The sequence below is a fragment of the Oncorhynchus kisutch genome, linkage group LG3 (genome assembly GCF_002021735.2).
Source record: "Oncorhynchus kisutch isolate 150728-3 linkage group LG3, Okis_V2, whole genome shotgun sequence".
Lineage (NCBI taxonomy): Eukaryota > Metazoa > Chordata > Actinopteri > Salmoniformes > Salmonidae > Oncorhynchus > Oncorhynchus kisutch.
Window position 1 is genome coordinate 45,353,776 of NC_034176.2, and position 25,305 is coordinate 45,379,080.

The 25,305-nt window shown below is 45.7% G+C and overlaps 1 protein-coding gene across 2 annotated transcripts in view; it reads right to left on the minus strand.

Moving 5' to 3' along the window:
- Positions 1-25,305, minus strand: part of znrf3 (zinc and ring finger 3) — a 116,736-nt gene that overhangs the window by 5,354 nt on the left and 86,077 nt on the right. Inside the window, exons 3-6 of one of the 2 annotated variants that reach the window (XM_031807025.1) lie at positions 6,037-6,111; positions 3,138-3,269; positions 2,474-2,581; positions 710-877 (exon numbers count right to left, since the gene is read on the minus strand). In XM_031807025.1, the coding sequence (XP_031662885.1) occupies positions 710-877; positions 2,474-2,581; positions 3,138-3,269; positions 6,037-6,111 (483 nt within the window). Of the gene's footprint in view, positions 1-709; positions 878-2,473; positions 2,585-3,137; positions 3,270-6,036; positions 6,112-25,305 lie in introns of both variants that reach the window. The other variant, XM_020475768.2, reaches the window with a different exon arrangement.

Sequence of the window (25,305 nt, forward strand, 5' to 3'; positions counted from 1 at the left end):
AAACCCAAGACTACACTACTCATCATGACAGCACAGAGCCCTCAAACTACACCAGTCACCCTTATTCTCAAACCTGACACCATGCCGTTGGCCGAGCCAGAGAGAGCCTTATACAGAACACAGCAAGACTCACTGACACAAAGAAGGATCGTTATTATTCCGTTCTTGGACAGAGATGGCTCAAGTTTTTCCCTCCGTCTCTCTCGCCGTTTCCCTCTCTCCCACTCTCCTTCTCTCCCTTCCTCTCTCACTGCCCCTTAGCATGACTCATCTCCTCTTTGGGCTCTCTCCCTCCCATCTTTTGTCTTACTTCACTGCTCAAACCCCTTTGATGCCATTCAGCCTTTTATATCACGACTATGCTTTGTTGTGTGTTTTCTTCCCCTGGTTTCCCAAGACAACACATAACACACTCACTGACTGGGTCCCCTGGGGGCCCGGGGCTCTGGGTTGATCCCCTGACGTCCCCAGGCTGGGCCATGATTAGCAATGCTGTTACTGTAAATCTTCAAAGGTCCCAGATTAGGGTCTAGGAAACATCTTTCTACAGTGACTTCCGAAATTCAAGTCAGTTTAACCATGTGCCTTAAACTCACCACTTTCAAATACCACTCCAATTAAAATGCCACTCTGATATAAGGATCTTCCTTTATGAATAGTATTCAGTGTGTGTGTGTGTGTGTGTGTGTGTGTGTGTTCTCTCTCGCACCTCTCCGTCGATGTACTTCTCCAGGCATATAGCGCAGTCGGAGGTGGAGCTACTGCTCAGTGAATCCGATGCCCCGCAGCTGCTCTCGCGCTGCCCTTTGACCTTGGCCTTGAACTTCCTGGTCTCCATCTTCTCCAGGGCCTGGATGGCCATCCTGTTCAAAGAACTCTGCAGATGGGGAGAGGGAGCAGAGAGAAGGGATAGAAATGGTCAGGCTGGGAATAATGGTACACAACAGGTACATAAAGAGAGGTACAGTATTGGTAGATCGTGTTGGTAGACAGGTACAGTGCTGGTAGACAGGTACAATGTTGGTAGACAGGTACAATGTTGGTAGACAGGTACATAAAGACAGGTACAGTGTTGGTAAACAGGTACAGTGATGGTCATGTAGCCTACATAGAGTCAGCAATATGTTGAGGACAGAGTGTCCTTAGCATGCCCCAGTGTGAACTCAACTGGAAAGAGGTTTCGTAACGTGTGACAAACTGCTATTTTAATTAACACTTCAAGGAAGTCGACATGGCTCATCAGGAACACACACACGCAAACAGAAACACGTGTGCACACACACTGGCAGGTTTCTCTATATTAATCCCAAAAGCAGTCCCCTGGAGTGTGTTCCTCTGTCTAACACACACACAGGTGTGCTGGCAGGATTTCACCTGCTACTGTGCTGCTCTCCATCAAGGTTAATTAGATGTTAAAACCTGTTTTGAAGACTGGTTTTTGTTCGGAATTTCGGATGACTGACGTGCCCAAAGTAAACTGCCTGTTACTCAGGCCCAGAAGCTAGGATATGCATATACTTGGTAGCATTGGATAGCATTGGTAGCATTGGATAGAAAACACTCTGACGTTTCTAAAACTGTTAAAATAATGCATGTGAGTATAGCACAACTGATATGGCAAGCGTAAACCTGAGGAAAATCCTTTTGGAATATTTCTTTGTTGATGTTCACAGGCCATTTCAGTGCTAGCCTATGGGAAATACAAATAGATAGGACCCAGATTGCAGTTCCTATGGCTTCCACTAGATGTCAACAGTCTTTAGAAAGGGTTTCAGGCTTGTTTTTTGAAAAATGAGCAAGTAGTTGGACTAACTACAAGGTGTCTCTCATTAGAAAAGTAGCCTTGTTGGCGTGTGAATGAGGTGCGCACACTTCATTATTTATCTTCCCTATTGAACATACTATTCTCCGTCTTAAATATTAGCTTTATTTAGATATTAGCTTCTTATGGCTGGGGGCAGTATTGAGTAGCTTGGATGAATAAGGTGCCCAGAGTAAACTGCCTGCTACTCAGTCCCAGAAGCTAAGATATGCATATTAGTATATTTGGATAGAAACCAAAGTTTCTAAAACTGTTTGAATGATGTCTGTGAGTATAACAGAACTCATATAGCAGGCAAAAACCTGAGAAAGAATCCAACCAGGAAGTGGGAAATCTGAGGTTTGTAGGTTTTCAAATCATTGTCTATTGGTCATATTGCACTTCCTAAGGCTTCCACAAGATGTCAAGAGTCTTTAGAACCTTGTTTGCTATTACTACGGTTTAGGGTTAAGGTTAGGAATTAGTGTTAGGGTTAGAATTAGGTTTAGTTTTAGGGTTAGGAGCTAGGGTTAGGTTTTTGGGTTAAGGTTAAAGTTAGGGTACAAGTTAGGGGTTAGGGAAAATAGGATTTTTAATGGGACTGAATTGTATGTCACCACAAGGTTAGCTGCGCAAGACTGTGTGTGTGTGTGTGTGTGTGCGCTCGCTCACCTGGCTTCTCCTCTGTTTTAGTTTGATCTTGATGAGCAGTATGAGGCAGACCAGAGATACCACTACGAAGAAGGCCAGGAAGATCCCCATGTCAAAGTACTCCGTAGGCTGCTGTCGGGAGGGAGACAGGGGGAGAAGGGTTTGTTAAATTATGTATATTACAGCCCAAGGCAGACATCTCACACACATGCTTGCATACACACGTGCAGGCACACCGGTACTGACGCACAGGACTGGGCATAGATGCACCCCTGGCACCGTCCATTGATAAAACGACTGTGTGAAAATTGTTGTGATATAACAAAGAATAGAGAGCAAGGGAATAAAGGAGAGGCTCAGATTTCTCTAGAAGAATGTCTTCCCATGTCTGTAACTGTTAGCTGCGGGACTAGACTCAGTATAGTGCTTTGTGAAGTGTGTAGGGTTTAAATAAGAGCTATGATCAAAATATGGTTTGGCTAGTCCATTCACTTGCAGTGAATTCCATTCACTTGCACACACACACACACACACACACACACACACACACACACACACACACACACACACACACACACACACACACACACACACACACACACACACACACACACACACACACACACACACACACACACACCTAGCATCTTCCCAGTAGTTCTGGTTTGGCTTGTCTGGCTCTTACCCTTGGTGGTCTGTGCTGGATTCTGGCACGGGCCACTTTCTGCTTGTTGACTATGTTCATCAGCTTAACAGCATCGGCCCCCTTCACATAAACCACTGGCCTCTTCAGAGGGTCCTCCGCTACCTGGTTCAGCTGCAGGAAAGGAGAACACACAACAGGTCAGCTATACAAGAGAACACACACACAACGGGTCAGCTATGTAGGAGAATACCGACACGGCCAGCTTCCACATTTGGCCCGGCCCACACCACATCAACCTTCAGTATTGTAAATGAAGAATAAGAACTGTGTCCTATCATCAACATACTCATTTTATTTCCCATTGAGAAAATAACCTGTAGGAGAGAGAGAGAGATGTGGAAACTGTGGACTGCCTCCTCCACTGAGCTCCTCTTTCTCCAGTTTGCTGTCGGCCTCCCTCCCTTCCTGCCCTCTCTAGTCCATGTGTCAAACTCATTCCACAGAGGGCCGAGTGTCTCTGTGTTTTAATGAATTAAGGTCCCCATTTTAGTAAAGAACAACCCTCACCTGGTTGTCTAGGTCATAATTGAAAGGATAAACCCAAAACCCACAGACACTAGGCCATCCATGGAATGAGTTTGACACCCCTGTTCTAGACTGTCCGTCAACCTCCCTCCCTCCCCCTCCTCTCTAGTCTCTCCTTCCTACACTATCTGGTCTCTCTAGTCTCTCTAGTCTCTCAGCCTCCCTCCCGGTCCTCTCTAGTCTCTCCATTCTGTCATCTCCCCTCCCTCCCGGTCCTCTCTAGTCTCTCTAGTCTCTCAGCCTCCCTCCCGGTCCTCTCTAGTCTCTCCATTCTGTCGTCTCCCCTCCCTCCCGGTCCTCTCTAGTCTCTCTAGTCTCTCAGCCTCCCTCCCGGTCCTCTCTAGTCTCTCTAGTCTCTCAGCCTCCCTCCCGGTCCTCTCTAGTCTCTCTAGTCTCTCAGCCTCCCTCCCGGTCCTCTCTAGTCTCTCTAGTCTCTCAGCCTCCCTCCCGGTCCTCTCTAGTCTCTCCATTCTGTCGTCTCCCCTCCCTCCCGGTCCTCTCTAGTCTCTCAGCCTCCCTCCCGGTCCTCTCTAGTCTCTCCATTCTGTCGTCTCCCCTCCCTCCCGGTCCTCTCTAGTCTCTCTAGTCTCTCAGCCTCCCTCCCGGTCCTCTCTAGTCTCTCAGCCTCCCTCCCGGTCCTCTCTAGTCTCTCTAGTCTCTCAGCCTCCCTCCCGGTCCTCTCTAGTCTCTCCATTCTGTCGTCTCCCCTCCCTCCCTGTTCTCTCATCTGTAATTTAGAAAGGCCAGGGGAAATACCAGGGATATTCACTTTTCAATTTCTTCCCGTCGTCATGTTACCAAGTGAAATATGCTCTCTCTGGTTACAGTATAGCAAATGGCAATTTCACATCTCTGCCTCTGCTTGTGTTCTTTCCCCCTGCAATCTACAAAGTTAATCTACACTAGACTCTCAAAAGTGCCAACACTGCTAGCAAAGTTATGCTGCATGTGCTTGAATTGAAGAACAAAGTGAATTTGAAAGATGAGATACTCAACCACTCGAAGTCAAATGGAACTTAAAAAAAGTGCTTCTCTATTATCAAAAACCATCATGTTTAATTCTACATTATATTAAAGCCTTCGTAAAAGTAGATAGATCATGTAAATGGCAAGAACAATTTAAAAAAGAGAGGTTAAAAACATTAACTTTCTAACCCTCTCTCTCCCTCCTAATTTCACCCGTAAGTACGTTAACTCTAACTCTCTGTAACCCCTCCTCCCTGCCCCTCGGCCTTGTGGGTCGTGTCTGTACCGATTGGGCAGCTGCGACTGGAAACCCTCTTAGGGGAATTTAACCCCGCGGGCCACACTGCCTTTCATGTGGTCCCTTCTCAAGCCTTTTATCTCTGTGGGTCGCTGCTACACTGCTGCTGTTGCCTACAGCCTGGAGGCCTGAACACAGAGAAACCTGCATGTCTGGGCCTGGTGCTCTGGGCCTGGCTGAATACCACGGGAGAATTCTTCTCTCTGACAAAGCTGCTATCGACGCTGCACCGGTGGAGGCTAGAGGGCGGAGGACAGACTTCTGTATTACAGACAGGGAGCTCACCAGCCAACAACATAGAAACAGGAACTAGCTCAGGTAGAATGGAAGGAGAGAGACAAAGAGAGAGAGGGAGAGGGAGAGAAGGAGAAAGAAGTAGAGAGAGAAAAATCAGCGAGAGAAGAGAAAGAAAAAAAAGAGTCAGAACGAGAGAGAGATAAAAGCGAACGAGAGACTTGGATTATTCGGGGTACTAGGGGATGAGGTAATGTGTTGGTGTGCAGTAGCAGCTCTAAACTACCTCTGCAGTTATGAGCTCCACAGAGCACGGTCATGGTTGAGTAAAACCCTAACCTGAATATCAATTTAACGTCTCTCTCACACAGTACACTGTTCTTAAGGCAGACAGGTTAGGACTCAGTGTGCATCCTAAATGGCACCATATTCCCTATATAGTGCACTAATTTTGACCAGAGCTCCATGCACCATATAAGGAATAGAGTGCCATTTGGGACGGGTCCTTAGGCTAGACTCAAAGCCCCTAATAGTTGAATGAGCCTGCTTCATCCACATGGGTTTGACCAGAAGGGGGAAAAAAGTATATTGTTGGGCAAACACACAACCTGCTTGTCATAGCAGGGCATGTCTCAGTCAGTTGACAGTGGTCTGTTAGGACAGAAGGTCTTTGAAAAGAGAAGAAGAATGGGTGTTTGAATGGAGAGGAATATATTTTTAGCCTTAGCATGTTGGCTTAGCCTCTCTGTTTCCTCCACTGAATAAGTGGAGACTTCGAATGCGAGTGCTATGTGTGTGTGTGTGTGTGTGTGTGTGTGTGTGTGTGTGTGTGTGTGTGTGTGTGTGTGTACTGACCTGATCGATGGCATCAGGGTTTTCGGACACGTCGAAGATGACAGCCGTCGCTCCCCTCTGAACCGCTCGCTTCGCCTGCAAGAAACAGAGAGAAACACAATCATTAGATATGCATCAATCATTCAAATGAAGGCACTACTTTCACTCTCTACTTTTGTTTACAAACATCACCTTGAACTCAAATAAGTACATCTGAAACGGAAATTGAAACCGAGAGCCAGACAGACAAGATCTTTGAGGTCGAAAAACAGACGTGTTGGCACCAAATATTGATGCACGCGCATCAATGTAGCCGGAAGGTGTGTGTTGTTACGATTCTGAACGGACAAATAGCTTGCAAAGATGACAAGAAGCTGCTTTGTGGGGAATCCTAGGTGGCTCGTTTCAGCACGTTGTATCTTGTTATAGCTAGCTAACCAATGTAATTGAATGTAATTGAACAACAAGTGTGTGCAAATGGGTTTGGGTTTTCAATAAACATTTGGAGACGAAATATAGTTTACATGCTGTCAATAGTCTAAGACAACCCAGTCTGTTTTGCCCCATAGTTGCGCACTCGTCAGCTTTGTTGCTTAACATCCAAAGTGTGTCTACACTGAGTGTACAAGAAATTAAGAACAGAGTAGCCTAGTGGTTAGAGTGTTGGGCTAGTAACTGAAAGGTTGCTGACAAGGTACAAATCTGTCGTTCTGCCCCTGAACAGTTAACCCACTGTTACTAGGCCGTCATTGAAAATTAGAATTTGTTGTTAACTGACTTGCCTAGTTAAATAAAGGTAAAATAAAAAATAAATACAATTTCTTCAGAACAGCCTCAATTCGTTGGGGCATAGACTCTACAAGGTGATGAAAGCGTTCCACAGGAATACTTTTGACACAAACCGGTGCGCCTGGCACCTACTACCATAACCTGTTCAAAGGCACTCAAATATTTTGTCTTGCCCATTCACCCTGAATGATACATACACACATTCCATGTCTCAATTGTCTCAAAATCCTTCTTTAACCAGTCTCCTCCCTTTTGTCAATACTGATTGAAGTGGAATTAACAAGTGACATCAATAAGGGATCATAGCTTTCACATGGATTTACCTGGTCAGTCTATGTCATAGAAAGAGCAGGTGTCCTTAATGCTTTTTAGACTTGTTTCAATGTATTTTCCCCCCAAAGACATTGCACTCTCACTCCCAGCCACTGGAGGGGGTTGTGTGACTTTGAATGGCCTGATTCCGGCAGCAGCTAGGCCCAGCAGCTAGAGAGAGAAAGAGAGAGAGAGACCGAGAGAGAGAAAGCACGAGCGAGAGATGACCGAGGGAGTCGACCCCAGTCCATGGAGAGGTAAACAACACGATGATAACTTTGGAAGGACGAGCACATGTGGACTGTCTCTCAACTTTCTTTCTTACTACATGGTGTCACGAGAGACAGACCAGTATACCAAATGACAGCCTATTGCCTATGTAGTGCACTTCTTTTGTCCAGGGCCCAGGTCTCTGGTTAAAAGAAGTGCACTATAAAAGGGAATTGGGTGCCATTTAGGACATACTAAAGAGCTGCCTGTTTTGGTGGGATGGTGTTTTGGCCTGCTTGGTGACATCACCATGTGGTGATTTAGTTAACAGACCAATAAGACAAAGAGTTCCAAAACTCTCTGCCAGTAACAGCTCGTTTTCAGTTCTCTTTGAATTATTTATTTTGATATCTCACATTTGGGGTTCACTAAGGATCGCCTACTCTCGAAAGTATTAATCTAAAACACTCTGTTGGAGACAGACAGGCAAAGCGGCGAATGAGGTGACCCTCAATTCCATCAAAGGATCAAAGGAGACACTCTCTCGCCCTCTGGTTATTCTCACTTCTCTTCCTCAACCGAAGTGTCACTACTCTAGTTCTCATATCGACTGGATACCGGTTGCCAGCTCACAAGTGAACCGTGAAGGGTATCGCTGCAGAGCATAGGTCTTCAGACCCTGTTGAGAGGTTGACTTCTAACCAGGTTTTTGATTTAAGTAGAAATTTCTACTTTTCAGTCTCCGTTAGTAGCTATTGAGACTCAGTTAGCCCATGCTGCAAGGCTTTGGCTAACTTGGCTAGCTTGCTGAGAGGCAAGCAAACCTCACTAGCATACCCTAACTGCAACATGGTAGCTTTGCTAGCTCCCTTCTATTGTCTAGTTAAGCTTTGTACACCCATTGTGTTAGCTAGACCGATCCTCTCTGCCTTCACGGCACCGTCGGTCACGGGAGCATTTTTCTCTGAATGCTAACTCGGTCACTCGGTTTCCTTCAGCCAGCACACCTTCACCATGAGGTGGCTGCTAGCTAGCTTACGCCCCACTAGCTTCGCAGCTATAGCGTTGGAGTGCTCAATATTGCTTGTGCTATGCCGCAAGGCTCCTAACTAGCTAGCTTGGTGTCGCTGTTTACACAAGCTACTCTTTTGCTAGCTTCTAACTAGCTAGCCTATGCCGTCTGCACGTTATTTTTACAACAGGCATTGTTCGGTCCCCCTTATCCGTTGAAATGGCCACTGCTATCCCATCCCAGGACGAGCCTATCCCAGCACTCTAACCCCCACGTTCTTGTGCTTGTGGCTTCATGATAGCGGGGAAAGATTCCCTCTCTCTATGCATTAATTGCTTGGGTAGGGAACATGCCTAGGAGGCGCTCGAGGACACCGAGTCCTGTAAGCATAGCAGATTGCTTACTACAGCAGGTCTGAAGAGGAGGCTGAAATGTGCTCTTATCTCGTTAGCCCCCTCATGCATCTGAGCCAAAAGCGACAGCTGAGGCTCAGCTCCCCACAACCGAGCCCAGTTTGGGCAAGGTCATGGATAGCCTCGACTCCCTCCCCTGACTGTCGAAGTAGTGTCAGGGGAAAGCGAGTTAGGGGACAACGAGGACGATGGGATCAAGTCACGGAAATCCTTGAGATAGCGCACAGGAGTTGGGGACTGATGACCCCGTTCTCCCATCCTCCAGTGGAGTTTGGGCTCCTTAATGTCTACAAGCGGACCGTGTCCAGATTCAAAATTGAGTGGCTGTCTTCTATAGGCGCTCAAGGTCTGTCAAGGTCACGGGGACCATTATATTGATTTATAATGGCAAGGGTGCTTGGAAGGGCCCTCTCCTAGAGGAGTTGACCTCTTGGCCACTGTTTTGGGGACATGTCTCATTGTACTGAGATTGGTCCATGTATTGGGCTTTCCCTCACTTTTTGAGGTTTTTCCTGACGGGTTGTCCCTGCATCTTCTTGGTCCGTACTCCCTTAGTTTCAGGACCTCCGAGGGTTGTTATGTAGGGACTTCCCTGGCTTCAGAGAGCATGTGTTGCGATACGCAACTTGACCATATCCCCACATGTGAGATATATTTGAAAAAGAGAACTTAAGTGTACCTGTGTAACCTCAGTTCTCTGATATTATGAGTGAGATATCTCACAGCATTTCCCTGCGCGCAAGAGAGTGAGGAAGAGAAGCATGCTTGATAATAATCAGAGGGCGGTCCTTAGCGAACCCCACTCAAAATATCACACTCATAATATCAGAGAACTGGGTTTCCCCTCCCCACTCAGACCTCTCCCAGACAGTCCTAGAGCAAATTGATCTTTGCTAAGAAGCTATTTTTGTTTATTTGACCATTTTAATTAAAACATTCACAGTAAGAAGTTTGCTAAGACCGTCTGAGAATGGTCTGAGTGGGGACGGGAAAACTGAAAACTAGCTGTTATTGAGGTTTATAACTCTCTTGCTTGTTGGCCTATTAACCCATTTAACTCATGGTGATGTCAACAGGCAAGCCAAAACCTCATCCCTCTGTACCCACTGTTTCTTGAATAATTTTACTTACACATTTTGTAAACAAACATTGGAAGGGGCGGCAGGTAGCCTAGTGAGCATTGGGCCAGTAACCGAATGGTTGCTGGATAGAATCCCCGAGCTGACAAGGTAAAATCTGTCGTTCTGCCCCTGAGCAAAGGCAGTTAACCCACTGTTCCCGGGCGCCGAAGACATGGATGTTGATTAAGGCAGACCCCCGCACCTCTCTGATTCAGAGGGGTTGGGTTAAATGCGGAAGACACATTTCAGTGGAAAGTAAATGTAAACAAACACTGTATAGCCTCAAAATATGGTTAAAACTATCATTTTTATATCAGAGATGGTAAGTCCTTGCTCTGTCTATGGATTTGAGAGTGATTACATTTCTCCAGCCCGATCCCTCAGCTTTTTAACGAAACCGTGATGTGTAGAACGCTTTTTTATTGTTTCAACTGCTGATTGGCCCTTTAACTCCTACTTTCCCTGACCAACCAACATCCATTCTGTCTGGGCCCTGGGGTGTATTCTTTACGCTGATTCTGTTGCAAAAAGTTTCGCAACAGAAACTGTTTCCTCCAAGCGCTATTGAGTTGAACTGTTTTGTTCTTCAATTAAAGATGGAGTTAAGCAGCTGGAAGAAGTTGAAACAAACCCTGCGGACTTCATTCCACTTTAGAGCACGGAAGAATCGACAATTTATAGGGAAGGGAAAGGCGATACCCAGTCAGTTGTACAACTGAATGCATTCAACTGAAATGTGTCTCCTGCATTTAACCCAACCCCGCTGAATCAGAGAAATGCGGGGGGGGGGGGGGGTACTTTAATCGATAAAACGTCATCGGCTCCCGGAGAGCAGTTGTTGTTGGGGGTTAAGCGCCTTGCTCAATGGGCAGAATGGCAGATTTGTCCAACTTGCCGGGTCGAGGATTCGAACCAGCGACCCTGTCTTTCCATACGATAGATGTTCTATCCCAAAGATGAGAACTTGCAGAAGCCACCGTGTAGGGGAGAACGGGGAAACCCTTGGGACTCGTGTTCCCTACAACCAGGACGGATTCCTCTCCAATACTGTACAACCGGAGATAGATCAGTAGAAAGACTAGCGAGGGAGGGCAGAGAGCAGTCATAGGCTCTTGTCAAAAGCAGTGCACTATAATCCCTTCCTCTCTCTCTATTCCCATCATCTATATACAGTACCAGTCAAAGGTTTGGTCTACCTGTGTAAAGGGCCCATGGAGTGGAACCTTTCATCAATTGGGCCAAAAGACCTTCCAGGAGAATGAAACTACACACATGGAACATAAAGTACCAGTTATGTTCCATGTGTGTAGTTCCATTCTCCTGGAACGTATTTTGGTTTGGACACACCTACAGTACTCATTCAAGGGTTTTTCTTTATTTGTACTATTTTCTACATTGCAGAATAATAGTGAAGACATAAACTATGGAATAACACATATGGAATCATGTAGTAGATTCTTCAAAGTAGCCACCCTTTGCCTTGATGACAGCGTTGCACACTCTTGGCATTCTCTCAACCAGCTTCACCTGGAATGCTTTTCCAACAGTCTTGAAGGAGTTCCAACATATGCTGAGCACATCCCAAACCATCTCAATTGGGTTGAGGTCCTGTTGAAAAACAAATGGTAGTCCCACTAAGCGCAAACCAGATGGGATGTCCTATCGCTGCAGAATGCTGTGGTAGCCATGCTGGTTAAGTGTGCATTGAATTCTAAATAAATCATAGACAGTATCACCAGCAAAGCATCCCCACACCATCACACCACCTCCTCCATGCTTCACGGTGGAAACCACACATGCGGAGATCATCCGTTCACCTACTCTGCTTCTCACATAGACACAGCGTTTGGAACCAAAAATCTCAAATTTGGACTCATCAGACCAAACGACATATCTCCACCGGTCTAATGTCCATTGCTCGTGTCTTGGCCCAAGCAAGTCTCTTCTTCTTATTGGTGTTCTTTAGTTGTGGTTTCTTTGCAGCAATTAGACCTTGAAGGCCTGATTCACGCAGTCTCCTCTGAACAGTTGCTATGTGTCTGTTACTTGATCATTGGGCTGGGCTGCAATTTCTGAGGCTGATAATGCTAATGAACTTATCCTCTGCAGCAGAGGTAACTCTGGGTCTTCCTTTCCTGTGGCGGTCCTCATGAGAGCCAGTTTCGTAGGTAGGTGCGTCCAAACTTGACTGGTACTGCACATCTGGCAACCCTCTGCACATCTGGCAACCCTCCACCTCAATCCACATTCACCTTCATTCATTTTGACTAGAGGAAGTGTGCAGTGAGCTGGCACTGTGTGTGTGTGTGTGTGTGTGTGTGTGTGTGTGTGTGTGTGTGTGTGTGTGTGTGTGTGTGTGTGTGTGTGTGTGTGTGTGTGTGTGTGTGTGTGTGTGTGCTACGGGACTACCGCCCCGTAGCACTCACATCCGTCATCATGAAGTGCTTTGAGAGACTAGTCAAGGACCATATCACCTCCACCCTACCTGACACCCTTGACCCACTCCAATTTGCTTACCGCCCAAATAGGTCCACAGACGATGCAATCTCAACCACACTGCACACTGCCCTAACCCATCTGGACAAGAGGAATACCTATGTGAGAATGCTGTTCATCGACTACAGCTCGGCATTCAACACCATAGTACCCTCCAAGCTCGTCATCAAGCTCGAGACCCTGGGTCTCGACCCCGCCCTGTGCAACTGGGTACTGGACTTCCTGACGGGCCGCCCCCAGGTGGTGAGGGTAGGCAACAACATCTCCTCCCCGCTGATCCTCAACACTGGGGCCCCACAAGGGTGCGTTCTGAGCCCTCTCCTGTACTCCCTGTTCACCCACGACTGCGTGGCCACGCACGCCTCCAACTCAATCGTCAAGTTTGCGGACGACACAACAGTGGTAGGCTTGATTACCAACAACGACGAGACGGCCTACAGGGAGGAGGTGAGGGCCCTCGGAGTGTGGTGTCAGGAAAATAACCTCACACTCAACGTCAACAAAACTAAGGAGATGATTGTGGACTTCAGGAAACAGCAGAGGGAACACCCCCCCATCCACATCGATGGAACAGTAGTGGAGAGGGTAGCAAGTTTTAAGTTCCTCGGCATACACATCACAGACAAACTGAATTGGTCCACTCACACAGACAGCATCGTGAAGAAGGCGCAGCAGCGCCTATTCAACCTCAGGAGGCTGAAGAAATTCGGCTTGTCACCAAAAGCACTCACAAACTTCTACAGATGCACAATCGAGAGCATCCTGGCGGGCTGTATCACCGCCTGGTATGGCAACTGCACCGCCCTCAACCGTAAGGCTCTCCAGAGGGTAGTGAGGTCTGCACAACGCATCACCGGGGGCAAACTACCTGCCCTCCAGGACACCTACACCACCCGATGCTACAGGAAGGCCATAAAGATCATCAAGGACATCAACCACCCGAGCCACTGCCTGTTCACCCCGCTGTCATCCAGAAGGCGAGGTCAGTACAGGTGCATCAAAGCTGGGACCGAGAGACTGAAAAACAGCTTCTATCTCAAGGCCATCAGACTGTTAAACAGCCACCACTAACATTGAGTGGCTACTGCCAACACACTGTCAATGCCACTGACTCTACTCCAGCCACTTTAATCATGGGAATTGATGGGAAATGATGTAAATATATCACTAGCCACTTTAAACAATGCTACCTTATATAATGTTACTTACCCTACATTATTCATCTCATATGCATACGTAGATACTGTACTCTATATCATCGACTGCATCCTTATGTAATACATGTATCACTAGCCACTTTAACTATGCCACTTGGTTTACATACTCATCTCATATGTATATACTGTACTCGATATCATCTACTGTATCTTGCCTATGCTGCTCTGTACCATCACTCATTCATATATCCTTATGTACATATTCTTTATCCCCTTACACTGTGTATAAGACAGTAGTTTTTTTTGGAATTGTTAGTTAGATTACTTGTTCGTTATTACTGCATTGTCGGGACTAGAAGCACAAGCATTTCGCTACACTCGCATTAACATCTGCTAACCATGTGTATGTGACAAATAAATTTGATTTGATTTGATTTGATTTGATTTAGTACAGGTTCTCACAGGGTAGAAGGGGATGAATGATTCACTAATGCTTCACCATCGATCAACAACAAACTGACTCACAACAAAGTAGTACTCCACATACGGAATGCAGTATGCAATCCACACACAGAGACCAACGAGTTGATTCTAATGGGGTTAAATAGAACTCTTTGGCTAGTCCTTTCTTTAGGTCTACAGTCGTGTCCACTTTATAGGCACTAACACGTTTATTTTTTTCCCCAACTGCATAAATGTGTTTAAACTTCTGAGGCGAAGACTGAATTATCTTATTCTGTTATCTGTGTGTTTCCCTCTCACCCAGTTTCAGCTCTCCATTGCCAGGCTCTGGCTATAGTCCATTTAATTCAGACGCTTTGATGTTAGCCATCTACGTTAATAATTAATAGCTCTTGTAAGACGCTTCAAGAAGAAAGAGATCCCTGCTAAAGAATCTCCATTTGGGCATGCGCTGCAGTGTAGGGAGTCGCCTGCCTGATGACAGCAAAAATGTACCTACAGGCAAGCGCAGCTCCCTCTTTTAACGTAAAGCACACACACACGAACACACACACACACACTGAGAGGAATGATGAGGATTGGGCTGTTTACATCAACAACAACAAAAAACTATTTCCCCTGAGCAGAGCAGAGTTGAGTAGAGCACTGAAAAACAGAGCAGAGTAGCAGTGTGCTCAAGTCCCTATGAAGAGGGAAAAGGCCGACACACTACTCCACAACGTCATATGTCTTGTCACACTAAAACCTTCTACTCCTACTCTTTCACACACTGTTCAAGGGTTTCTATGAAGTAAAAAAAAGAATATGGTGGTGTTGTACAAGTGTGGCATCGGGCAAAAAAAACTGTTCTGATCAGTAATTCCATTTGCTTCATTCATTCAAAACCGCTCTGGAATTTCAAGTAATGTTACTTCCACAGCTACCAGATAACAATGTGAATCTCCATAATATATTTGTAGGAGAACTATAGAAAGATATGGCCTTGTCTTTGCGTAAGTAAACGGATGACTGAAAAAAACAAATGTAAAGTTGTCTCTAAAGTACATACAGTACGTTTTAAAGTAAACAAAACATGAAACTCACAGGTCAGAAACTCTAAACTCTAGCTGTCTGCCATGCCATGCATATGGCCTGTCTGTCATAAACACTTACACTTACCCAGAGCTAGTCGGAGTCTCAAAGAGCACCCTACTCTCTACATAGTGCACTACTTATGATCAGAACCCTATGGTGCCAATTGGGACACAGGCACTGACTTAAAGCCAGAGCCACAGTGTGCGGCCCAGCCGCTGGCACAACGGGCTACATGTTGGCCCTGAGCATGAGAAAGAGGGTACAATCCAACCCAAGTGGACAGAAACCACAGCCTACAACGAGGAGAGGAGGAGAGCCTGGCGTCTAGACACAGAGGACAGAGAGGAAGAAGAAGCCTATGTTTAGAATGGGTACGTACATCTGCCAGCTTTTTCTTTTAAAGGAAAGAAGATTTCACCATGCAGTCTGGAAAGTGACTTTTCTCAGGATAGATCAGCATGAACACTAGGTCCAACTCTTAGATACTGTATGTACACCAGTGGAGGGCGGCTCAGAATAATGGCTGGAATGTAGACAATGGAATGGTATCAGCCACATGAAAACCACGTGTTTGATGTGTTTGACACAATGCCATTGACTCCATTCTAGGCTATATTATGAGCTGTGCTCCCCTCAGCAGCCTCCTGGTGTACACATAATGTGTGTAATCTGTACAGCTTCACTCTCACACACACACACACACACCCAAGTACACACACACACACACACACACACACCCAAGTACACACACACAAGCTACGTTTACACAGGCAGCCAAATTCTGATTTTTTCCCCAGTAATTGGTCTTTTGACCAATTAGATCAGCTCTGAAAAAGATCTGATGTGATTGGTCAAAAGACCAATTAGTGGAAAAAAGATCAGAATTGGGCTGCCTGTGTAAACACGGCCTTAGAAGCATGCACACACACACATACACACACACACACACACATACACGCACACACATACACACGCACACACTAGGCTGTGTATACACCTGTAACCTGTATACTTAGCTAAGCTCTCATCAGAGTTTAACTCTCCATTTCTCACTCTCTCCTGCTTGCTCGCCCTCTTTTTTCTTTCCTCTCTTTTCTCCCCCCCCCCCCCCCCTCCCCTCCGCCCTGCTCTCCCGCTCTGCTCACTGCTATAATTAAGTGAATTAAGTCTTCAGAAGGTTCTCCTCTCCTCTGCTATTACACAGTCATTTCATGTAGCCTCCTGGCTTCTCCTCCCTTTATTAAAAGATAAAGGCATACTTTTCTCCCATGGATTTTCTTACATGTGGTCAGCTTTTTTTTCTCTCCCTCCTTTCTTTTTTTAGAGACCGTGTGCCAGGGCATTATTTACATTCTGCTAAAATAAAACGCTCTGTTCTCAGAATGACTCTTCATCATCATTCAACACATATATGTAGACATGATTGCCAATGGCATTCAAACCAACTGAACTTCGTTTCCCATATGTGACTAATGAACTACTATCCACCGACTATAGGAGATGACATCACAACTGAGCAACATATCTATGCAGTATACATCCAGCAGGAGACCGAAAAAAAATCCTTAAAACGCCACGCAAACTAATGGCGCGAGCACAATAGTTTACCTCAATAACACCGTGTGAGACGACTCATTTAGCACATACAGTTGAGGTCAAGAAGTTTACATACAAAATACATTTCAACTCAGTTTTTCAAAATTCCTGACATTTAATCCAAGTAACAATTCCATGTCTTAGGTCAGTTAGGATCACCACTTTATTTTAAGAATGTGAATTGTCAGAATAATAGTAGAGAAAATGATGCCATCTATTTTGGGAAGTGCACCAGTCCCTCCTGCAGCAAAGCACCCCCACAACATGATGCTGCCACCCCCAGTTGGGATGGGGGTTCTTTGGTTTGCAAGCCTCCCCCTTTTTCCTCCAAACATAACAATGAGTTTTAAACAAACAGTTCTATTTTTGAACAATCTTTGTCCCAATGTGCTGTTCCGAACCGTAGTCTGGCTTTTTTTATGGCGGTTTGGAGCAGTGGCTTCTTCCTTGCTGAGCGGCCTGTCAGGTTCTGTCGATATAGGACTCGTTTTACTGTGAATATAGATACTTTTGTCCTTTGCTGTAATTCTGAGATTGATTTGCACTTTTCGCACCAAAGTACATTCATCTCTAGGAGACAGAACGCATCTCCTTCCTGAGTGGTATGACGGCTGTGTGGTCCCATGGTGTTTATACTTGCGCACTATTGTTTGTACAGATGAACGTGGTACCTTCAGGTGTTTGGAAATTGCTCCCAAGGATGAACCAGACTTGTGGAGGACTACCATTTTTGGTTGATTTCTTTTGATTCCCCCATGCTGTCAAGCAAAGAGGCACTGAGTTTGAAGGTCGGCCTTGAAATACATCCACAGGTACACCTCCAATTGACTCAAATGGTGTCAATTAGCCTATCAGAAGCTTCTAAAGCCATGACATAATTTCCTGGAATTTCCCAAGCTATTTAAAGGCACAGTCAACTTAGTGTATGTAAACTTCTGACCCACTGGAATTGTGATACAGTGAATTATAAGTAAAACAATTGTTGAAAAAATGACTTGTGTCAGGCACAAAGTAGATGTCCTAACCTGCCAAACTATAGTGGTGGTTGAAGAACACGTTTTAAGGTCTCCAACCTAAGTGTATGTAAACTTCCGACTTCAACTGAAGCTTCAATAGCACACTTCGGTTTACTCTCATAACCAGTGATCGAGGCAGAATAAAAAATTAAATAACCTGCACTGCTAAATCACGCTACTTGCTACTTATGAGCTATACACATTGTCCAACCAATCGCACAGGGACATACCATACAGTGAACACGCACATTAACCCCTTTCTCCTCATCCTCAGTGTCGTCTCTCACGGCCATGAAATCCCACCCTGAAACCTCCACCTGTACGGCTCTCCAGTTCTATAGGGGGTAAAAACACCACGTCCAGACTCCTGACTGCATGTGGACTTTGAGTGCCTTTGACTTCTAAGTGACATTCTTTTGAAAAAACTCCACTCTCCCTCCGTCCGTAATTCTCCTTTTTAATATCACTGGGGCAGCCCGTTAAGTTGAGTGTTTTACATGAGTTGAGGGGACGTCAACGATACAATTTCAAAGTATTTTTTGGAGGATGTAAAAAAAAATGTTTATGAAGCACATAAAAAGCCACTTGTGTGTCCACTAGCCTTACAGCCCTCCTGGTGTAGGACCCAAAAATCACCCGGATCCCTTTATAGTGCACTACTTTAAACCAAGGCCCATAGGGGCCTGGTCAAAAGTAGTGCACTAGCGTGCTATTTGGGACACATTCCTTGTGTAAACTAGCAGTTTACTGAATGTAAATACGGACACGGGATCACTTGAACCACTCTGGGAGCCACGGCGACAGCCATTCATAACCCTGTTCCAGACGTGAGGTACACTGAGCAGAACAGAATCGCTGGTTTTGTTTGGGTATTTTTAACATGTATCCGTCCTTCGTCTTTTCCTTGAAGTAATCACAAATATAAGACAAAGGAATGGGGGTTAGTACAGGTTTAAGTACATCGTTTTTATCTATCCATTATAGTCGGATCAGTATTTACTTCAAGGCAGGGTGGGGGATGTTTTGTTTTGTTGTGAATGGGGGCTCTGCCTCTTTAAAGGGGCTCCAAAAAGCAAAAGCTAGGATAGTATTGGAAGACTAGCCCAAGGTAGGCAAAAAGAGATCCTAATAGATCTTCTCAATCGCTCTCCCAAAACTCCTTCCCTCTGTGTCTCTCCCTTTCCCCCTCTTTCCTTACCTCCCTCTACCTCTCCTAGGTCCCCCCGCTTTTCCTCTGTCTCTGCCTCAGCGCACAATGATGGGGGTTGGCCATTCAGCCAGCGTTACATAACCAAAATGATACAATTGAGTTGCACTGTGAGTGTGTGTGTGTGCGTGCATGAGTGTGTGTCTGCATACTTGTGCCCGCGAGTGCTTGAATGACTGCGTGTGTGCATGAGCACCGAGTAGGTGTGTGTGCGTGTTCATGTGTGTGAGGTGGGGCACCTCAGAGGGCCAGCCAGAGCAGTGTGACTTGGCAAACAGCAACAGACCCATTAACGCCTACAGTTCTGCAGGAGAGAACTCTCTCATCAGACAGTCTTTCGCTCTACACCTCTCTTTACCTCTCACCCTGCCCGCTGTCCTCCATTACACCAGTCCCTCTTCCCTACCTCACCACTGAGTGTACAAAACATTAGAAACACCTGCTGTCCATGACAGACTGACCAGGTGAATCCAGGTGAAAGCTATGATCCCTTATTGATGTCACTTGTTAAATCCACTTCTAATCAGTGTAGATGAAAGGGAAGAGACAGGTTAAATAAGGACGTTTAAGCCTTGAGACAATTGAGACATGGATTGTGTATGTCTGCCATTCAGAGGGTGAATGGGCAAGACAAAATATTTAAGTGCCTTTGAACGGGGTATGGTAGTAGGTGTCAGGCTGGATTTTTCACACAACAGTTTCCTGTGTGTATCAAGATTGGTCCACCACCCAAAGGACATCCAGCCAACTTGACACAATTTTGGGAAGCATTGGAGTCAACATGAGCCAGCATCCCTGTGGAACGCTTTCGACACCTTGTTAGAGTCCATGCCCTGACGAATTGAGGCTGTTCGGAGGGGAAAAGGGGTGCCATTCAATATTAGGAAGGTGTTCCTAATCATTTGTACACTCCGTGTGTATACCCATCATCCCTATGCTCACTCTCGCTCTATGTGTGTGTGTGTGTGTGTGTGTGTGTGTTATCCACTACCCCGTCCTTAGTTTTACTTAAAACACAGGACCAAATCAGGCACCCATCAGCCACTGCTCTTCCCTGTGTGTGGGTTCTGCCCTGTGGAGACCAAAACGGACAGAGAATGGACAACCGCTAATTAAATATCCTCCACTTTTTCCTCGTCTCGATCCCCCTGTTTTTGTTTTCTTACCGGTTTGTGATCCGCAGGAAAATAAACAACCCTTCTGGTTGGATGGTGGGTCAGACTCGGGAACGCTGCTGCCTTTTATAAAAGTACGCCCATCAACCAACCAACTGACCTCCTCTACTTCAGAACTGAGTACTGTAGGATCCCCAACGGGGAACCTGTAGGCATCCAATCCCAGGTAAGGGATGCATACATCTCCCAAGCCGCTATGAGCGTATCATTGATCTATGGAAGTAATACTAATTTACTATTCCACGGGTCTCTGGAGATTCCTCTGCAGTGAATTTATTACTGATGCTCATTTACCACCATGTGTGGCTGAGCCAATGCTAAACAAAATAATCACATGACTAACTGCTGAAATAATACCAACTGGGCTTTTTTGCTCACAAATCTACCAAGTCAACTTCTTATTTGTTCTTTTTTTTTTTACTCCCCCTAACTGTCAGTACAAAACTGCAGTGCGGCATTAAAGTTGAAGAAAGAAGCGCTACAAGGAACTAGGCTATTTACTAGGAACATCCTAATGCAAGGACACTCTACTACAGTCGGTCAATATTTCTCATCAATTTGTAACAAAAAAAGGCCCCACAAAATCTTGAATCAAGGACATCCTTGCGGGAACGTCCTCTTGGAAACTTTTAAACCTGTTTTATAGTCGAGAATTGAAGACTTGTCCTTTGGCTCATCAGTAAATAGAAGAGTGGAGAGACAGAATTGGAGGAAGTTAGAAATTGAAACACTAAACAGGGACGTAGTAAGTCAGCCACTTATCAAAAGGTACACATCAAAACGACTGTGTTGTATTCCAGTGAAAAGGCTAAGACTACTAGGAACTGGAGTTATTCCAGTGAAAAGGCTAAGACTACGAGGAACTGGAGTTATTCCAGTGAAAAGGCTAAGACTACTAGGAACTGGAGTTATTCCAGTGAAAAGGCTAAGACTACGAGGAACTGGAGTTATTCCAGTGAAAAGGCTAAGACTACGAGGAACTGGAGTTATTCCAGTGAAAAGGCTAAGACTACGAGGAACTGGAGTTATTCCAGTGAAAAGGCTAAGACTACGAGGAACTGGAGTTATTCCAGTGAAAAGGCTAAGACTACTAGGAACTGGAGTTATTCCAGTGAAAAGGCTAAGACTACGAGGAACTGGAGTTATTCCAGTGAAAAGGCTAAGACTACGAGGAACTGGAGTTATTCCAGTGAAAAGGCTAAGACTACGAGGAACTGGAGTTATTCCAGTGAAAAGGCTAAGACTACTAGGAACTGGAGTTATTCCAGTGAAAAGGCTAAGACTACGAGGAACTGGAGTTATTCCAGTGAAAAGGCTAAGACGACGAGGAACTGGAGTTATTCCAGTGAAAAGGCTAAGACTACGAGGAACTGGAGTTATTCCAGTGAAAAGGCTAAGACTACGAGGAACTGGAGTTATTCCAGTGAAAAGGCTAAGACTACGAGGAACTGGAGTTGGGTTCCTTTTCTTATTAAAACAGGACGCGTGACAAACAAACGTCTTACGTCATATACAGTAAGATAACATAATAACCTTATCTAAATCAAATGTAATTTTTTTTTAAACATGACTGCATGACAGCAGAGTGATGCAATGTTTCCGGGCATTACATCATCAACGTGTGCCACAGTGTAACTAACTAGCTACCACAATCACACAACACGCTACGTTGACCAACCGTTACAATACCTCACTGTTAGTTATCATAATAATGGAGCATTTAGTCATTGTCAGATAAGCATCCACTTGGGTACCTTTAGGGAAGGGAAAGGGGAATACCTAGTCAGTCGCACAACTGAACGCATTCAACCGAAATGTGTCTTCCGCATTTGACCCAACCAGTCTGAATCAGAGAATTGCGGGGGGCTGCCTTAAATCAACATCCACGTTAATTAATAAATAGGATTTTCTACAGAAATCAGAAGCAAAAACAATTTCTATAATCCTAGGATCTCAACTACCTCATCAGAACTGACCAATGGGAGCAAGTGTTGTCCACCTGAAGCATTTTGCCCATTAAGCTGGGTCGGCAGGTTGCCTAGTGGTTAGAGCGTTGGGCCAATAACCGAAAGGTTGCTGGATCAAATCCCCGAGCTGACAAGGTAAAACATCTGTCATTCTACCCCTGAGCAAAGCAGTGTTCCCTGGTAGACTGTCATTGTAAATAAAAATGTGTTCTTAACTGACCTGCCTAGTTAAATAAAGGATCCATTTTAAAAAAGCTCTTCCTTTGCCTCCGTCCTTTTCTCGCCCCCTCACTCCCTCCCTTTCAGGAGACAAACCAAACCCAGCAGTCGTAAAAACACAAATAATGCATGGAGAGCAGAATTAGTACGATACCTGCTAATTATCAAAATCCAGAAAAGAGCCGTTAAATTCTACAACCACCTAAAAGGAAGCGATTCCCAAAACTTCCATAAGAGATGAACCTAGAGAAAAGTTTCCTCAGCCAGTTGGTTCTATGGGCTCTGTTCACAAATGCAAATAGACCCCACAGAGTACCAGGATTAGACCCAACCAAATAATGAGAAAACAAAAAGATAATTGCTTGTCACATTGGAAAGAACTAACCAAAAAAAACAGACCAAACTGGAATGCTATCTGGCCCTAAACAGAGTGTACACAGTGGCAGAATACCTGACCACCGTGACTGACCCCAAAATATGGAAAGCGTCGACTATGTACAGACTCAGTGAGCATTGCTATTGAGAAAGTCTGCCCGGGGGCAGACCTGGCATTCAAGAGAAGACAGGCTATGTGCCCACTGCCCACAACATTTGGTGGAAACTGAGCTGCACTTCCTAAACCTCCTGCCAAATGTATGGCCATATTAAAATACACATATTTCCCTCAGATTACACAGACCCACAAAGAATTGGAAAGCAAATTTAAAAAAATGAAACTCCCATATCTATTAGGTGAAATACCACAGTGTACCATTACAGCAGCAAGATTTGTGACCGGTTGCCATACAAAAAGGGCAACCAGTGGAACACAAACACTATTCTATATACACCCTTTATTTATCTGTGTATTCATTTCCCCTTTCGTACTTTAACCATTTGCACATTTTTATAACACCGTGTAGCCATGATATAACATAATATAATCATTATTCCGAAACTCTTGTGAGTGTTATGTTTACTGTTCATTTCTGATCGTTTATTACATTTTTGTTTATATCACTTGCTTTGGCATTGTAAACATATGTTTCCCATGCCAATAAAGCCCCTTTGAATTGATTCCCCCCCTCCACTGGCAGCCCCCTTCAGACGAGTAACAATAACTGGATGTAACTTAGCTCTCGCTACTGCCCTCCCCCCCCCCCCCTCCCCACAAATCCTCTCCCCTTCTATCCCTAGCTACGGGCTCACATAAACAGCTCCCAGTCAGTCTGTCTCGCTCAGCCTCTCTCCCCATGGCTGCCAGGTGTGTTACTCACCACCCCCCCCCCCCCCCCCCACCCCACCCCTCGAACTGTGATTCTCTTTTTTCAAGAGCTCTTCTTCCATTAGCTCAACCTCTCAAGGCATGGCTAGCTCCAATGGCACTTCTCACTCTCTCACACACAAACTCTCAGGAGGGTGAACCAAACCCCACCTCTCTGAGGAGCATAAACTTCTTAAACCTCTGGATGTTCTCTCACATGGACAGAGGAACCCGCCACCACACCATGGAAAGTACAGACAGCTGATCAGATCGAGTGTGTGTATGTGTGTAGCAGAGAGAGTCCCCTGGCTGCATGGGGCCCAGATCAGGCTCAGGCGTGGTGGGCCTCGGCCCCGAGCAGCTCAGGCTCAAAGAGAACAGGGCCATCACACACAGAGCAGCCCAGTATGGAGGAACTCTCACAGAGAGGAACAAACGCACACGGGCTTAGCTATGTGGAGGCCCAGGGAGAGAGAAGAGAAAAGAGACGCTTTGGTGTGGGAGCCATGTCTGATCATATCACTGTGATACGTTTTTTTATTATTTTGTTTTATCCATGTTACCCTCTTTGGATAGCTAGCCATTGTATTTTCTGGCTAATAGCAAAAACGGTCAAAACTCACAAAATTAAATATTTTTTTTTAAATCACAAAAAAATTTAAACAAAAGAAGTCGACTTTTTAACCGTTTACAATTACATACAAATTCAAGCATGTCGAAGAATTTATCATCTCAAATTAATCCATTTAAAAGACTCCCCCCCTCCTCCTCTGTGGCGCTCCGCTCTTTCATTTCCACTCCCCTCTCTCTCTCTTCTCCCTCCCCCTCTTTTGCGCTCCCTCTTCTTCTTTCTCTTTTCTCCCGCTCCCTCTCTTTCGTCTTAAGTCCCCGGGGCTCCTTTATTCTCTCTTTAAATAGGGGCCCGACCAGGGCTGTGAAGTGTAATAATGGTCATTTTTCCTCTCCATTCAGCAGCGGGTAATTCCACCCAGGGACGGCTCACTTTGAGCCACATCACACAAGGAGCTTCCCAGTGACCATGGCAACGTGCTCAGTGGGATCCCGGGGCCGTGAAGCAGTGATTTGGGGGATTTGGTGGGGTGTAGGGCAGCCAGGGTGGCTGGGGCGGTGAGGGCCCGCAGAGGAGGAACAAAAAAGAAAACGCTGTCCAAAATGGAGAGAGGAGAGAAGAGAGAGGAGAAGAGAGAGAGAAGAGAGGCCCAGTCTAGGTGTAGAGAAAGCCTCCGACCGAGCGAGCGACACCCCACCAGGAAGAGAAGCCAAGATACTATCAGCAAGTTGAGTCGTACAAAACATGAAAGGAGCACCCAAGAGGCAGGCCTCCCTCATGGTGCAGGCAGCTCAACGCTTCACAGGGTTTCACTCTCTCCTGCTCTCCTCCCCCTCCCTCCTATCCCCCCCCCCCCCCCCCCCCCCCTCTTTTCTCCCCTCTCCCTCCTTCCGCCATGGTATGGCACTGTTTCTGTGATGTGGTGGTGTGGTGTGGGGAAGGAGGGAGGGAGAGAGGGAACTGAAGGTAGCATGTGAGTTTTATTGTTGGTGCCAAAGTCTAGTGATGAACTGATGCTTTCATTGATCATAAGGGAGGATACCTTGGCCTTCTGTTCACCTCTTAAAATCCACCACAGCACATTCACAGGGCCCTCCCTCCCTAACCCTAGAATGTGTGTAATCCACTGGTTAGTTATAGGGGAAACGCTGGATTACCGCTTCATAATAAATCGTCCTACTGCTACTGCGATGACACCAACCACCATTTCGGTCTTCATCACTTTAACGACCACAGCGTCTGACAGTAAC